Here is a 13,616-nt window from a genome sequence, read left to right as displayed (position 1 = left end):
GTGAGTTGCAGCTAATTACACCATGTCACCAGAGCATCCTCCGGGTTGCTGTGAGAACCACAATGTCATGCTTTCCTGGCCCCCTGGGGCTACTTACTGCCAATGGGTGCCAGCAGGGAGGGCATTGGGAAGGACTGGGTGAGGTGGGGAACTGCCTCAGCTCTGGCTTGCCTGGGTTGGACTGGATGAGCTTAGAGGTCTTTTCCAACCTAAATGATTCTGTGATTCCACGATTCTTGGACAACCCCCACCACATCCACATCCCATGGGCTTGGCTCCTGGAAGCTCAGCAACTTGCAGTGCTCGCCCTGTGCTCTGGCCTGGTCCACTGCCCTTGCAGGGACTCCCAGGATGGGCCCAGGTGCCCAACTGGGGCCCTGGACCTGGCAGCTGGTGCTTTGCATCCAGCTGGGAAAGGAGGCTGCAGTCCTACTCCTGGCCCCAGAACCTCATTACTGATGCTCCCGCCTCCACCCTGGTCCCTGTGGACAGAGTGAGTGCAGGAGGCTCTAATGGCTCTGAGTGGCTCTTGGTGGAGGCTGCGATGGAGGCGGGAGCAGGAGGGGCTGTGGTTTCTGCCTCCACTGGAGCCAGAACTGCCTCTGCCCAGGGTTGGCCGGGAAGATGTTGGATGGGCTCCTGCTCCAGCTGCTCCTTACCACGGCTCTGTTCCCCAGCATCCCTGGGACAGGTACAGCCCCATTTCTGCCCCTTCTGTTCCCTGAACCTGTCCCTGATGGGGCCTTGTCCCTTGAGGGTTGCTCCTCAAGAGCCCAGAATGGAGGCTGGGGGGGGTCTGTGCTGGGAGGCAGTGGTCTGCAGTGAGAGGTGATGGTTCATACTGTGGATGGTGGCCCAGGTGTGGTGGTGCTGGGGTTACTCCCACTGCAGCACATCTGTGGGGTGTAAGTGCTGTCCCTGTGGGGTGATGGGGAATAGGGAGGGGGTTCAGCATGGGGGATGGGGGCTGATCGGATGTCCCGGAGGCTTTCCTCTCCTCTCTGCCACCGTCACTGTCCTTGCCCGTGTTTGCCCTTGCCGAGGCCATGGAGGTCACGGCATACACAGGGCCATGGCTGCCAGAAGGCAGTGCTGGGGGAGCTCTGCTCATCCAGTGCTGCCTCATGGGGTGTAGCCCACTCTGAGGGCTGAGCTAGGGGCCCCCTGTGCCATGTTAGCCAGTCTCCCTGGGGGTGGTGAGCTCTCAGCCCAGGCCAGCCCGGCCCTGCTGAGATTGGGAGGGCTCTGCTCTGCTGGATCACAGCAAAGACCATCTCGCTGGAGCTGGCAGCCTGTCCTACAGGCACTGCACAGTTTCTCTCGTCCCCGCAGTGGGGACTCATTCCCAGCCCTCTCTAAGCTGCTGCTCCCTGCTGCAGTTTTGGTGCAGAACCTGCACCTCTGCGAGGGCTACGTGGGCCCTGATGGCCATTCCCACCCCGGCTTCTACTGCCCGCGGCTGACAGACCCCCCTGGCCACCGCTACTGTTGCCAGCCCAGCGTGGACGCTCTCAAGTCCTGCTGCTCTCAACTGGCCCTGGAAGCCCTCACTGGAGTGAACCTCTCCAGCCTGGCACGCCCTGGTCTACTCCGGTGAGCAGGGCCGCAACCGGGTCTGCTGCTGAGGACGGGGGACCCCTGGGCACCTGGCACATCCTCAGGGGCTTCTCGTGGTTGCTGGGGCAGGGGCTGTGGTGTCCTTTGGAGCCCACAGTGGGCCCTAGCTGGCCCTCCCCAGTACCACTGCGTCATGGGAGGGTCATGGTTGCCCTCTCCTGAGGTGCCCCACCCCACAGGAACCCGCTGGCCCTGCCCTTCGTGGGGCTCTATGGGCTCCTTGTCCTCCTGCTTATGGCCATCGACCTCTGCCACTTCTACTGGACCCGACGCTGCCACCTCGGCCGCCTGCTGCCCTGTGCCTGTCGCGTGCCCTGTGCACCCCCGGGGGGCCACCTGGCCGGCACCCGGCCTTGCCACCGCGCCGCCACACTGACACGCCCCAGCCGGGGCTGCTGAGGGGCGACCACGGGCAGGGCGGGGGGGGCACACAGCGGGGCACTCGCACCCCGGCGTGCAGCGGGACATGGTGGGGGGGGGGGGGTCACTCTCATCCCGGGGTGCAGCACGGAGAGGGTGTACGGGGGGGAAACACGCACCCCGGCGGGGGTAGTACCGGGGGGGGACGCTCGCACTCCGGGGTGCCGCGGGGTGCGGGGGGGCGGGCGTACGGGGGGGGGGACACTCGCAGCGCGGGGTGAAGTACGGAGGGACACTCGCACTCCGGGGTGGGGCGGGGCGCGGGGCACGGTGTACCGGGACGCGCGGGGACGCACACGAGGCTGCCCCCGGCTCGCGGGGCGGCGCTGCAGGCCCGGCCCCGCCCGCCTCCGCTCTCGCCCCGTCACGTGACAGGGGCGGTGGCGTCCGGGTTCCCCAGGCGATCGGCGGTGACGTCACGGGTGCGGCGCGATGGAGGAGCCGGTGAGCGGAGACGGGCGGGACCGGGACGGGCGGGTCCCTGTCCCGGGGGGTCCCTGTCCCGGGGGGTCCCTGTCCCCAGGGGCCCCTGTCCTGGGTCCATCCCTGGGCAGCCGCCCGTGCGGGGCTCGGGGCCGCGTCCCAGCCGGTGTCCGTCGGCAGGTGACGGCGGAGCAGCTTCGGGCGCGGGGTAACGCGCTGTTCCAGGCGGGGGATCACGGCGCCGCCCTCGCTGCCTACACGGAAGCTTTGAGCCTGAGCGACGCCGCGTCGGAGCGCGCCGTGCTGCACCGCAACCGGGCCGCGTGTTACCTGAAGCTGGTGAGCGCTGGGCGGGTGCGTCGGCGCGGCGCTGCAGGAACCTGCCCGGCTGGCTGGGGCTGCGCTGCTGCCGCCCGCCCTGGCCTGTCTGCCTTGGCCAGGTCATCTCTGCGGCGGAGGCTCTGACGGTCCCTGCGCAGAATGCTCCTGATGGCAGCTGTTGTCTCTGCTCACCTTTTCCCCTGTCCCTGCCTGCTGCCTCCTGCTGCCCCTGTCCACCTTCTGGGTGGGCTGTGTAGGACAGGGCATCCCTCCTCAGTTGCCTGGGCTGTGAGTGTGCCCTGGGGCTGTTCCCACGTAGTCACAGTGTCTCTGATCTCCTGCAGGTGATCTGTGTCTGGGGCAAGGCGTGAACACAAAGAATTTTAGGGGCTTCAGTAGACCAGAAGTGCCTGAAAAGCACTGGGGCTTGTAGGGCTCCCAGGGGGTTGTAGGGCTCCCAGGACACCCTCTGAAGGTGTCCTGGACAACTTCTGAGGGTTGTGTTCTGGGAAAGACAGGGTGTCCCAGTGATGCACTGTCTCCAGTGATGCTGTTCCCATCCTGTCCCCAGTCCCCAAAGTTAGGGATGTAGGCTGTATGAGGCTTGTGCCGGCAGTGCTCAGGCGTTTTGCTCTCCTGTCTCTCCACAGGAGGATTACACCAAGGCAGAGGCTGATGCGACTAAAGGTACTGTCAGTGGGGGCTGGGGGGAACCAGCCTCTGCGCTGCCCATCGGGGCAGGTGGGGGCAGGCTGGGGCAGGCCACGGGCTCTGCGATAGAACCCCTTGTGTGCAGCCATCGAGGCTGACGGCCGGGATGTGAAGGCGCTGTTCCGCCGCAGCCAGGCGCTGCAGCAGCTGGGCCGCCTGGACCAGGCTGTCAGTGACCTGCAGCGGTGCGTGAGCCTGGAGCCCAGGAACAAGGCCTTCCAGGAGGCCCTGCGTGCCTTGGGCAGCAGCATGCACGAGAAGGTCAGTACGGGGGCAGAAAGGGGCTGCCGGGCCCCCTGTGGCTGGGGAAGGTGGGGAGGACTGAGCCACTTTTTCTGCTCTGTTGCAGATGAAGACCATGTCCTGCACGGACTCAAAGGTAGAGCAGATGTTCCGGATCTTGCTGGATCTTGATGAAAAGGATGAAGACAAGAAGCAGAAGGTCTGAGCTCATGGAGCGGGATGCAGTGCTGTGGCTGGGAGGAGAGGAGGGGAGGATTGGTGCTGCCTGGCCAGCGGTGGCTGAGTGGTGCTGCCTGGGCAGGTGGGCTTGCTCCCCGCAGAATGGTCCCCAAGACAGGGGCGGAGGGTGGGTGCCTGCAGCTGCCAGGAGTTCCTTGTGCGCAGTGTGCTGCTGTGACCCAGACAGAACTCTCCTTCCCCAGGCTGCGCAGAACCTGATTGTGCTGGCACGAGAAGAGGCAGGAGCAGAGAAAATCTTCCAGAGTGACGGTGTGCGGCTGCTGATGCAGCTGCTCGACACGGCCAAGGCTGACCTGATGCTGGCAGCCCTGCGCACACTGGTGGGGCTGTGCTCCGGCCACCGTTCTCGGGTAGGTCCCACCATACCCTACGGCTGGGCCCAGGGGAAAGCTGTGCTGGGGAAGCTGCAAAGTGTCTTTGCAGTGAGCTGTTACCTGCCAGGCCTGAACTTGTGAGAGGGAACCATCCTGATAAGGGACTGAGAAATGCCAAGGCCTCCAGAAGACAGGTCTGCTTGTACCTGCAGACCATGGCCGTCTTGGCGGAACTGGGGGCCCCCCGTCTCTCAGCGGTGCTGGGCGTGGAGCATGAGCAGGTGTCCCTGGCTGCTTGCAACCTGCTGCACGTGATGTTCGATTCCCTGAAGGAGGGGCTGCAGAAGGACTTCCGTGGGAAGGAGGACGCCGTGGTGCTGGGTGAGTGTGGGCTGCCCTGGCTGGCTGTTGAAGGGGGAGAGCCCCAGGTAGGTGCAGAGATGCCATGGGTTCTTTTGCTGCTGCCCTGTCTCTGCTCCCTGCAGCAAAGCCGGGCTCTGAGCCTGGGTTAACAGGAGGCGGAAGGCCCTGGTCATGGCAGCATCTCTGCCAGCTGTACCACGATGGGGGTGAAGCCGTGCCCAGGGCTCTGACTGCTGGGCACTGTCTTTCTTGGAAGATTCCTCCAGGGACCTGAAACAGCTGATCAAGCACCTCCTGGAGCTGCTGGTGCTAGAAGGGGCCTCAGCCCATGGCCGTGATAATGCCCTCAACCTGCTCATCAAGGTGGTACCCAGGAAATCTCCAAAGGAGACCAACAACAGCCTGAGTCTCTGGGTGATTGACCAGGGTTAGTGGAATGGCTAGCAATGTCCTGCTGGGGCATCGTGCTCCTCTGCCCCAGCTCTGCACATGCCACTGTGCCCCTCACTGGGGTGTCTGACCTTTCCCAGGCCTGAAGAAAATCCTGGAGGTGGGCAGCACGGTGTGCGGCAGCTTGGGCAGCCTGCCCGTGACAGAGAACAGCCGGATGAGCACCTCTGTTCTGCTGAGCAAACTGTATGAGGACCTGAAGTGTGATGCTGAGAGGGAAAACTTCCACCATCTGTGTGAGGACTATGTGAGGTGAGCCAGGGTGAACTGGGGGTGATGGGGGTTTTGTCACCTGTAGCCTGGCAGCACCTGTCACCTTCAGTACTAAAGCTGACTGCAGACCCACTGGGAACCTGCTGTGGGGGAGGTTCAGCAGGTGGTGCAGGAAGAGGCAGGTGGGATCAGCCTGACCCTTTCTGGTGGTCTTTCCCTGAAGGAGCTGGTTCGAGGGGCACGAGCTGCTGGGAAAGCTGCGGGCCATTCAGACAGTGTCGTGCCTGCTGCAGGGTCCCTCAGAAGCAGGGAACAGGGTGCTAGAGCTGGAGGGGATCATGGACAGTGTGCTGTCCCTCTGCGCCTCTGTCTGTGAGGCCCACCAGCTGGTAGCGGTGGAGGCGCTGATCCACGCAGTCGACAAGGCCAAGCGCGCCTCCTTCATCACGGCCAACGGCGTCAACCTGCTCAAGGAGATCTACAAGCACAGCGAGAGGGACAGCATCCGCATCCGTGCGCTCGTGGTGAGCATGGTGGGATGGGGTGTGGCGGGGCTGAGCCTTGGGGTGGGCTGTGGGTGCGGGACCACCAGTGACAGCATTGCCCCTCCCTGCTTGGGGTCCAGGAGGCACATCAGGGTGCCTACATCCATTCCTGCTCCCACACTCTGTTCCCGGCTGCAGGGGCTCTGCAAGCTGGGATCTGCTGGAGGCACGGACTTCAGCATGAAGCAGTTTGCCGAGGGATCCACCATGAAGCTGGCCAAGCAGTGCCGCAAGTGAGTGGGGCCAGGTGCGGGGGGGTGGGCAAGGCGCCCTGCAGCTGGGCTGTCCACAGCCAGGCTCAGGGACTGCTCTCCCAGGTGGCTCTGCAACGAGGCGATCGATGCGGGCACGCGGCGCTGGGCTGTAGAGGGCCTGGCCTACCTTACCTTCGACGCAGATGTCAAGGAGGAGTTTGTGGAGGACAAGGCAGCAATGCAGGCCATGTTTCAGCTGGCCAAGGTGCATACCAAGAGCTGCGGGGTGGGCACCCTGGCACCAGGGAAATGTGCTGGAGCAGGTGTGGAGCTCATGCTGTGGGGTGGGATGTGTGGAAGATGCTGGGTGGGCTCCAGTCCTGGCCGCTCCTCCCTGCTGTGAGTGTGACGGGTGTCCATTGCTGCCACAGTCAGAGGACAGGAGTGTGCTCTATGCCGTTGCCTCCACGCTGGTGAACTGCACCAATAGCTATGACCATGAGGAACCAGACCCACAGATGCTGGAGCTGGCCAAGTATGCCAAGCAGCACATCCCGGAGCAGCACCCCAAGGTGAGCAGGGCATGGCTGTGCTTGGGAGGAGAGTGGGTGGGTGGGACAGAGCCTGGGGTCCCAGGTGTGGACAGGGTGTCCTTGAGGCCCAGAGGGGTGGGGTCAGGCACTTCACCAGCCAGCTGGTGCTCCTGAGCCAAGTGTGACCCTGCCTGTGGGACAGGACAAGCCAGCGTTTGTGAAGCGGCGGGTGCGGAAGCTGCTGATGGCTGGAGTGGTGTCGGCTCTGGCCTGCATGGTGAAGAGCGAGAACCCGGCGCTCACCAACTCCTGTCGGGAGCTGATCTCCAGGTGCGGCTGTGTCGGGGACAGGAGGGAGCTGGGTTCTCAGGGTGCCGGCATCTTGCTGGTGAACTTACATGCCTGTGGTGAAGGCCGGTTCCTGGACAGCAGCGGGGATGTCCAGGAGTCTGGTGCAGCCTGGGCCCACTGTGACTATGCAAGTGCTCCAACTAGTCCTGCTTGATCCCTAGAGTGCTCCTGGCGCTAGTGGAGGAGGCAGAAGACCGGGGTAGTGTGGTTGCACAGGGAGGAGGCAAGGTGAGGGCATGGATCCCACTGTGCTGCTGCCCTGCACTGCTCTGGGGGGTGCTGGGGCTTGGGGGAGCTGGGGCTCTGTGGTTTAGCAGGAGCTGCACCGGTTCCCTTGTACACGAGGCTGGGGGAAGCTGTGGCTGCCCTGGGTGCTGTGGCCTTGGCTGCAGGACGAGCTGCTGTTTCTGCCCCCAGGCTCTGATCCCACTGTCCCTGGAGGGCACTGAGGTGGGGCAGACCAAGGCAGCGCAGGCGCTAGCAAAGATCACCATCACCTCCAACCCAGAGATGGCATTCCCTGGGGAGCGGGTGAGTGCTGGGGCTGGGGGTTGGGTCTGCCAAGCAGGCTCATGTGGGAGCAGCAGTGGGCACTGACTTGGTCCCATGTGTTCTGTCTCCACAGATCTACGAGGTGGTGCGGCCCCTGGTCAGCCTCCTGCACCTGCAGCGCACGGGCCTGCAGAACTTTGAGGGGCTGATGGCCTTGACCAACCTGGCTGGCATCAGCGAGAGGCTGCGGTAGGGATGGGGGAAGAGGGGGTCTGGCTGTCCCCTTGGGCCTGGCGGGCTGCCCTGGGCAGGGAGTGCTCACTGCCCCCCTGCCCCCCAGGCAGAAGATCCTGAAAGAGCGGGCTGTGCCCATGATTGAGGGGTACATGTTTGAGGAGCACGAGCTGATCCGGCTAGCTGCAACTGAGTGCATGTGCAACATGGCCATGAGCAAAGAGGTGAAGGCCGGGATGGGCTGGGGTCTCTGCTGGGCTGCCGGACCACCACATCCCCACCCATTCCCTCCTCTTGCCCCTGTGCAGGTGCAGGAGCTGTTCTTGGCTGAGGGCAGCGACCGGCTGAAGCTGATGGTCCTGTACAGTGGGGAGGAGGATGAAAAGCTGCGGCGGGCAGCCTCGGGGACCCTGGCCATGCTGACTGCCCTGCATCCCCCCATCTGCAAGCGGATTCCCCAGGTGGTGAGTGCTCAGGGTGGGCTGGGGGCACCTGGGACCCTGGGACAGCACCCTGTGTCCCATGCTCCCTCCCCACAGTGGCCTGGAGCTCCGGCCCCAGAAACAGGGCAACCTGTCCTGACTTTGGCCTGACCCTGAAATGGGGCTGGTGGGAGGGAGCTGGATCCCTTCTCTTGGGGTCCGTGATGATGTTGATCCCCGCAGACGGTGCACTGGCTGGAGATCCTGCAGGCCCTGCTGCTGAGCCCCAGTGTTGAGCTGCAGCACCGTGGCGCCGTGGTGGTGATGAACATGATGGCGGCTGCGCGGGAGGTGGCCGAGCAGCTCATCGCCAGCGAGATGCTGGAGATCCTCTCCGTGCTTGCCAAGGACAAGGACAAGCCGCGGGTGGCCCAGGCGGCCCAGGAGAGCCTGGCACACGCAGTGGCTTATGGCCTCATCAAGCCCAACCCTGGGCACGCCTGAGGGCCCACGGGGCTCCCACACACGCTCCACACGCTGCCGAGGCCGGTGTGCACACGCTGTTCTCAGGGCGGCCCTGGCGGGGCCTGACTGCACGCGGAGCTGGCTCAGCACTGCCCGGGGCCGGGGCCACGCTGCCCCCGCCGGCGCCCGCCCGGTGCGCCGGGGCGAGGGGAGGATAGGGCTTGCCGCTGCCTTTGCCACCGTCTGCCTTAGCCGGGAGGGCCGGCCCGGGGCGGGACCGGCGCGGTGGGGCCGGGCCCACCCGCTGACACTAAAGCTGCTCCTGGACCACGGCCCGGCGTCTGTCCGTCTGTCCGTCCGTCCGTCCGCCCCTTCTCCGTCACCTCCGGTCCCTCCTCTCCCGGTGCCCGCCCCAACCATGGCGGCGCCCGCTCGCTCTTGGCTCGTGTTCGGGTTCAGCCCCGAAGAGGCGGCCGGGGAGCCGGGCCCGGGCCCGGGGCCGTGGCGGCTGGAGGCGGGCCCCGAGAGGATCTTCCGCGTGTGGCCCGCCTGGAGCTACGTGGTCGTGGAGACCGGTGAGCGGCCCCGGCCCGCCTGGAGCCTCGGTCCCAGTCCCTCCCGCGGGGCCAGTGCGGCCCTTCGCCGGCCTGGGCCCGCTTCCCCTTGCCGCTCCCCGGGATGGCGGGTCCCGTTCCCACCCTGCGCTGCCGCGCCGGTCGCCCCGGTTCGTCCTGTCCGTCCCTTCCACTGACGCCCCTTCCCCCGGGATGGGACCCTCCCCAGCCCCTCCCACCGCGCCGGTTCCCCCGGGATGCTCCCCGCTGGTCCCCCGGTGACGTTCCCGTCCCGTGCCTCCAGGCCCCCGGGCTGTCCCCGTCCCGCCCCCCGGGCTGTCCTCAGTCGGTCGCTGAGATGCCGCCGCGGCAGGCGCGGGGCTGGAGGTGCGGAGCGCGGGGCTGCGGCGGCGGCTGCCGGGCTGGGCCGAGGCGCTGCCCTCCGAGACGCACCTGGTGCTGCGGGGCCCGGCGGGGGCCCGCGCCTGGCGGCGGGAGGCGGCGGTGAGGGGAGCGCTGCAGGACGAGCCCGCCTGGAGCCGGGCGCTGCCGCCGGAGCCCCGCCAGCCGCTGCCGCTCCTGCCCGGCGGCTTCGCCACGCCGCGGCCGCCGTTCTTCACCGCACTGCCGGCGGGCGTGCGGGCCCAGCGGCTGGTTCTAGGCACGGAGCACGCCCTACTACTGGGCGCCGCCGGGGAGGTCTTTACCTGGGGCGGTGGCAGGTGAGCAGGGGCTGTGGGTGCACAGGGGTGCAGGAGAGGGATGGCATTGGTTGGGGTTCAGGAACTCCAGGACAAGCACTGCGCTGGTGGGATGCAGAGAGAATGATGGGGATGCAGAACGGGCATGAGAGTGCAGAAGGGATATGGGGGAGCCTTTGGGGGGAGTGCGGGTGAGAGGATGTCGGAATGGGGGTCACCTCAGGGGCTGAGCCCCCCTTAGCCTGCACACACTGCCTGGGGCCAGGATATGCGTCCTGACTTTCCCATGGGGGTGGACTTGGGAATGATAGGAGATTACAGCTAAGACAAAAGTATTGGGGTACCAACTGCAGCTTGGTATGCTCACCCCCATGCTGATGGGATCTGTCCCTCACCTGAACCAGGTCCCCCCCGGCATGGGCATCCCAGCTCACGGCTTCTCCTGCCTTGGCCGTGCCCCTTTTCCCACTGAGTCTACCCTTGCTGGCCCCATGAGCAGCCCTGTCTCCTCTCTGGGTGCTGGGTTTCTGGCTACAGTGGGGCCTCTGCTCTGACTTTTGGCTCTCTCAGGGCAGTCTTTGAGGACACTTGGGTCTCTGTATGACCATCAAGCTCCCTGCTCTGTCCCTGCTTCTCTGTAACTTGTCACACAAGCACCAACTGGCAGCAAAGCTCTTGTGTTTCTAAACTGGAAATTGATTCCATCAGTCTATGACAATTCAGTGCCAGGTCCCTCTGGTAAAGCCTGTGGGAGAGAAGTGAACCCTTTGGGAAAACCTTCCAGCCCCAGCACCCTGTGTCACCTGCCAGGAGCTGAACTTGAGTGCATTTAACAGCTGGTGGCACCGCTCAGTTTATTCTCACAAAGGCGTTTGTTGTTCTTTAGGGAGTTGTTTGTGCATTTGCTGCCCCAATCAAGTTTTCCCAAAAGGTGCTGGAGACCCCAGCCACAGGTCCCCCTGCCCTGGATCCCTGAGTTCTGCTGGTGCATGATGAGGCCTGGCAACAAGAACTAGTTGTTCTCATCTGTGGAGTGGAAGGATTGCTGCGTTCCTCTTTGCTACTTATGGAAGACAAACCCAGCACTGATTATCAGTCACTGTCACAGAGCTGCGTGCCCTGGCACAGTGCCCTCCCTGTTCCTCATCGCTCAGAAGTGTTTCACTCCCCAGTCCCTGCTCCTCAGTCGCTGGCTCTGGGCTAGCTGGTAGCAAAAAGCTCATGGCAAACGCAACACTCAGTTCACATCAGCAGTTGTTGCATTGCAGGTGCTACGTTATTTGGTCCTTCTTGCCTTCCCTTCAGAGGAAAGGTTTCTACATGTGGGGATGTGTACTTGAGGATAAACTTTTTTGTGATTTGGTTATTCAACACAGCTGAGAATCCTCTCACCCATGCCTGTGCCAGCTGTGTCTCATACTGTGACAGCTGTGCTGTGTGATAGCCATGTGCTGGCCCAGCTCACCCCTTTGTAGCCCCTCTCTTGCTGCTAGCTGTGGTCACCATTGCCCTCTTGTGAGGGAGTGCCTGGAGCCACTTTCCTATTGCAGCATGCCCTTCCCTGCCCCTCAGCTCTCAGTGTTTCTTTGCCTCAGTCCTCTGCAGATTTCCCATATGGAATGTGAAGAGCCTTTCCAGTGGCATGCATCAGCCCAGCTGTTGACATCCTGAGCTGTCACATTGAAGCTCCCCAGACCAAACAGGCACCACTCTGCTGCCGAACTGCTCCTCTCACCCCTACAGCTCCTGGCAGCTCCTCCTGCTTCTGCCCCATCTCTGACAACCAAAGCCCCTGATGCTGCCCACCGACCCCTGGCTGTAACTGTGGTGGTCTGGTGCTGGGCGTCACTGTCTCACCAGTGCTTGGCTTTTCCCTGTTCCTGAAGTCGATTCTTCTGCTCAGCTGTGGTTGTTCCCTGAGCTGCTCAGGCTCTGCCAGCCTGGGGCTGGGTTGATGGCAGCAGGAAGGGCTTGGTGGGGACTGTGGGCACGGAGGAGGCACGGGAGCTGGAGGCTGTGGTCTATGGGCGTGTCTGTCTGTCCTGTGTCCCTGCAGGCATGGGCAGCTGGGCCACGGGCTGCTGGAGTCAGAGCTGCAGCCGCGGCTGGTGGAGGCGCTGGCTGGGGTGCCCATGCAGGCGGTGGCGGCCGGCGGGTGGCATTCAGCCAGCGTTAGCGGTAAGGAGCTGGGCTGGGCGTGGGAGGTTGAGATGCTGGTGGCAGCCTAAGGGCCCGGTGGGACCTGCCTTGGGGAATATGCGGTGTCGGTGTCCCTGGAGCACGCAGTGCTGCCACCGAGTGGAGCTCAAGGGTAAGCTCTGCCTGATGCGTTCTTCCCCTCGCCCCACAGAGGCAGGAGACCTGTACATGTGGGGCTGGAACGAGTCGGGGCAGCTGGCTCTGCCCTCCAAAGCGCTGGCACAGGAGCGAGCGCAAGATGAGGACATGGGCTCAGGTGAGTGCTGCTGGCCAGGCTGAGGGCAGGGTGGGCTGGGTTCCTGCACAGCCCCAGCAGCTCAGTGCAGGGCCAATGTGGTTTGAGCCTGCGAGGAATGCTGGTGTTACCAGTCACTCCTGGGAGCTGAGAGTTGACTGTTCTGCAGGGAACACCAAGCTGATGCCCTGCCGGGAGCAGTCAGCTGCCAAGGATGCTGCATTCATCTCCATCCAGGCGTTCCCAGCACTGCTGGATCTGCCACAGGACCTGGAGGTCAGCGCGGTCAGCTGTGGGTCCCGACACACAGCGGTCATCACACGTGAGTGACCAGTGGGGCAGGTGGCAGTGCCTCTGCGGGCAAGGGTGCTGAGAGGTGCCAGGGCTCACCAGGACCCAGTGGGCAGCGCCCCTGGGAGCAGGGGTACAGATCTCACTGGGTGCTGGCTGATGGTGCTGTCCCTGTTGCAGGAGGCGGGGAGCTCTACACCTGGGGCTGGGGTAAGTGGCACCTCTTCTTTGGGACTGTACAGCCTCCCCAGGAGCAGCTTCTCATTCCTGTTCTCTCACCCTTGGCTCTTTTGTCACTGTACGAGTTCCATCTGTACTGGAGGCTCTTGTGTTCCCTCCCTCCCTCCCCACAAACACCAGGAGCAATTGCCCTGTGAGGCCCCAGGGCCACATTATGGCATGGCTGTGTGTCTGCAGGTAAATACGGTCAGCTGGGACATGGGAACAACATCAGCTCTGACCAGGCACGCCGTGTCGAGCACCTGGTGGCCCAGGGGTTGCGGGCAGAGCAGGTGGTGTGTGGGCCCTGGACCACCTATATATGTGTGCTGGAGCCGTGAGGGCCCCAAAACCCGCAATCCATGGCTGCTGCCAGACAAAGGATGAGGGTGAGCTCTGCTCTGCAGGACCAGCTCCAGGACCACTCTGTCCTCAGGGCTAGGGCAGCCAGCCCCCCCCACGGCACAGGATGGGGCTGAGTTTAGCCCACAGTGACCTGACTTCACACCCTGGAGTGGAGCTGCGGCTGCACCAGGGCCAGGGACACCCTGGGACGGGCTGGATGTGTTTATTAAATTAACTTTTCCATAAGGTCTGCAGTGTTGGTGTGTGCAAGACATGTTCCAGCATATCCAGTGAAGCTATCCTGGCAAGGGACTGCTCGGGGCTGTGGCTGGGGTTTGTGTGAGCATGGTGGTAATTCAGGGATGTTCTGGCTGAGCAGCACTGGCACAGAGCTGAGGCCGATTCTGCTCCTCTGAGAGTTGCAGAGGAAATTGTGACAGGTGGAACACACAGCTGGACCAGGGGATGCCCAGCTGACCCCAGAGGTATCCCAGACCATGTGTCATCATGACCAGTGTGGA

The 13,616-nt window shown here is 63.8% G+C and overlaps 3 protein-coding genes across 4 annotated transcripts; all 3 read left to right on the top strand.

Moving 5' to 3' along the window:
* Positions 1-1,000: 1,000 nt before the first annotated feature.
* Positions 1,001-2,016, top strand: LOC125332743 (protein shisa-like-1a). The gene is made up of 2 exons (XM_048317977.1): positions 1,001-1,593; positions 1,797-2,016. The coding sequence occupies exons 1-2, from the start codon at positions 1,172-1,174 to the stop codon at positions 2,014-2,016; spliced, it is 642 nt and encodes a 213-aa protein (XP_048173934.1). The 5' UTR covers positions 1,001-1,171.
* Positions 2,017-2,396: 380 nt separating this feature from the next.
* Positions 2,397-8,631, top strand: UNC45A (unc-45 myosin chaperone A). The gene is made up of 20 exons (XM_048318087.1): positions 2,397-2,481; positions 2,641-2,799; positions 3,432-3,468; positions 3,578-3,753; positions 3,842-3,934; positions 4,158-4,325; positions 4,502-4,670; positions 4,909-5,079; positions 5,183-5,354; positions 5,539-5,839; positions 5,999-6,093; positions 6,178-6,319; positions 6,486-6,626; positions 6,790-6,917; positions 7,100-7,166; positions 7,356-7,469; positions 7,564-7,679; positions 7,771-7,888; positions 7,973-8,128; positions 8,330-8,631. The coding sequence occupies exons 1-20, from the start codon at positions 2,470-2,472 to the stop codon at positions 8,588-8,590; spliced, it is 2,796 nt and encodes a 931-aa protein (XP_048174044.1). The 5' UTR covers positions 2,397-2,469; the 3' UTR covers positions 8,591-8,631.
* RCCD1 (RCC1 domain containing 1) lies at positions 8,556-13,341 on the top strand. 2 transcript variants are annotated; one of them, XM_048318098.1, is made up of 7 exons: positions 8,556-9,126; positions 9,479-9,827; positions 11,863-11,984; positions 12,157-12,261; positions 12,410-12,562; positions 12,712-12,741; positions 12,949-13,341. In XM_048318098.1, the coding sequence occupies exons 1-7, from the start codon at positions 8,556-8,558 to the stop codon at positions 13,089-13,091; spliced, it is 1,473 nt and encodes a 490-aa protein (XP_048174055.1). In that variant the 3' UTR covers positions 13,092-13,341. The 2 variants fall into 2 exon arrangements, with proteins under 2 accessions (XP_048174055.1, XP_048174054.1); XM_048318097.1 differs by having other exon boundaries at positions 12,712-13,041.
* The last annotated feature ends 275 nt before the right edge of the window (positions 13,342-13,616 follow it).

Source organism: Corvus hawaiiensis, chromosome 13, assembly GCF_020740725.1.
Source record: "Corvus hawaiiensis isolate bCorHaw1 chromosome 13, bCorHaw1.pri.cur, whole genome shotgun sequence".
NCBI lineage: Eukaryota > Metazoa > Chordata > Aves > Passeriformes > Corvidae > Corvus > Corvus hawaiiensis.
The sequence above is the reverse complement of the archived record's forward strand: the minus strand, read 5'-3'. Positions and strand labels throughout refer to the sequence as shown.

Coding starts and splice junctions, on each gene's coding strand:
- LOC125332743 (XM_048317977.1), top strand. CDS start 1,172: ATGTTAGCCAGTCTCCCTGGGGGTGGTGAGCTCTCAGCCCAGGCCAGC. Junction 1,594..1,796: donor GCACGCCCTGGTCTACTCCG/GTGAGCAGGGCC, acceptor CCCACCCCACAG/GAACCCGCTGGCCCTGCCCT.
- UNC45A (XM_048318087.1), top strand. Junction 3,935..4,157: donor ATGAAGACAAGAAGCAGAAG/GTCTGAGCTCAT, acceptor CTCCTTCCCCAG/GCTGCGCAGAACCTGATTGT. Junction 5,840..5,998: donor TCCGCATCCGTGCGCTCGTG/GTGAGCATGGTG, acceptor TCCCGGCTGCAG/GGGCTCTGCAAGCTGGGATC.
- RCCD1 (XM_048318097.1), top strand. CDS start 8,556: ATGGCCTCATCAAGCCCAACCCTGGGCACGCCTGAGGGCCCACGGGGC. Junction 9,828..11,862: donor TTTACCTGGGGCGGTGGCAG/GTGAGCAGGGGC, acceptor GTGTCCCTGCAG/GCATGGGCAGCTGGGCCACG. Junction 11,985..12,156: donor GCATTCAGCCAGCGTTAGCG/GTAAGGAGCTGG, acceptor CTCGCCCCACAG/AGGCAGGAGACCTGTACATG.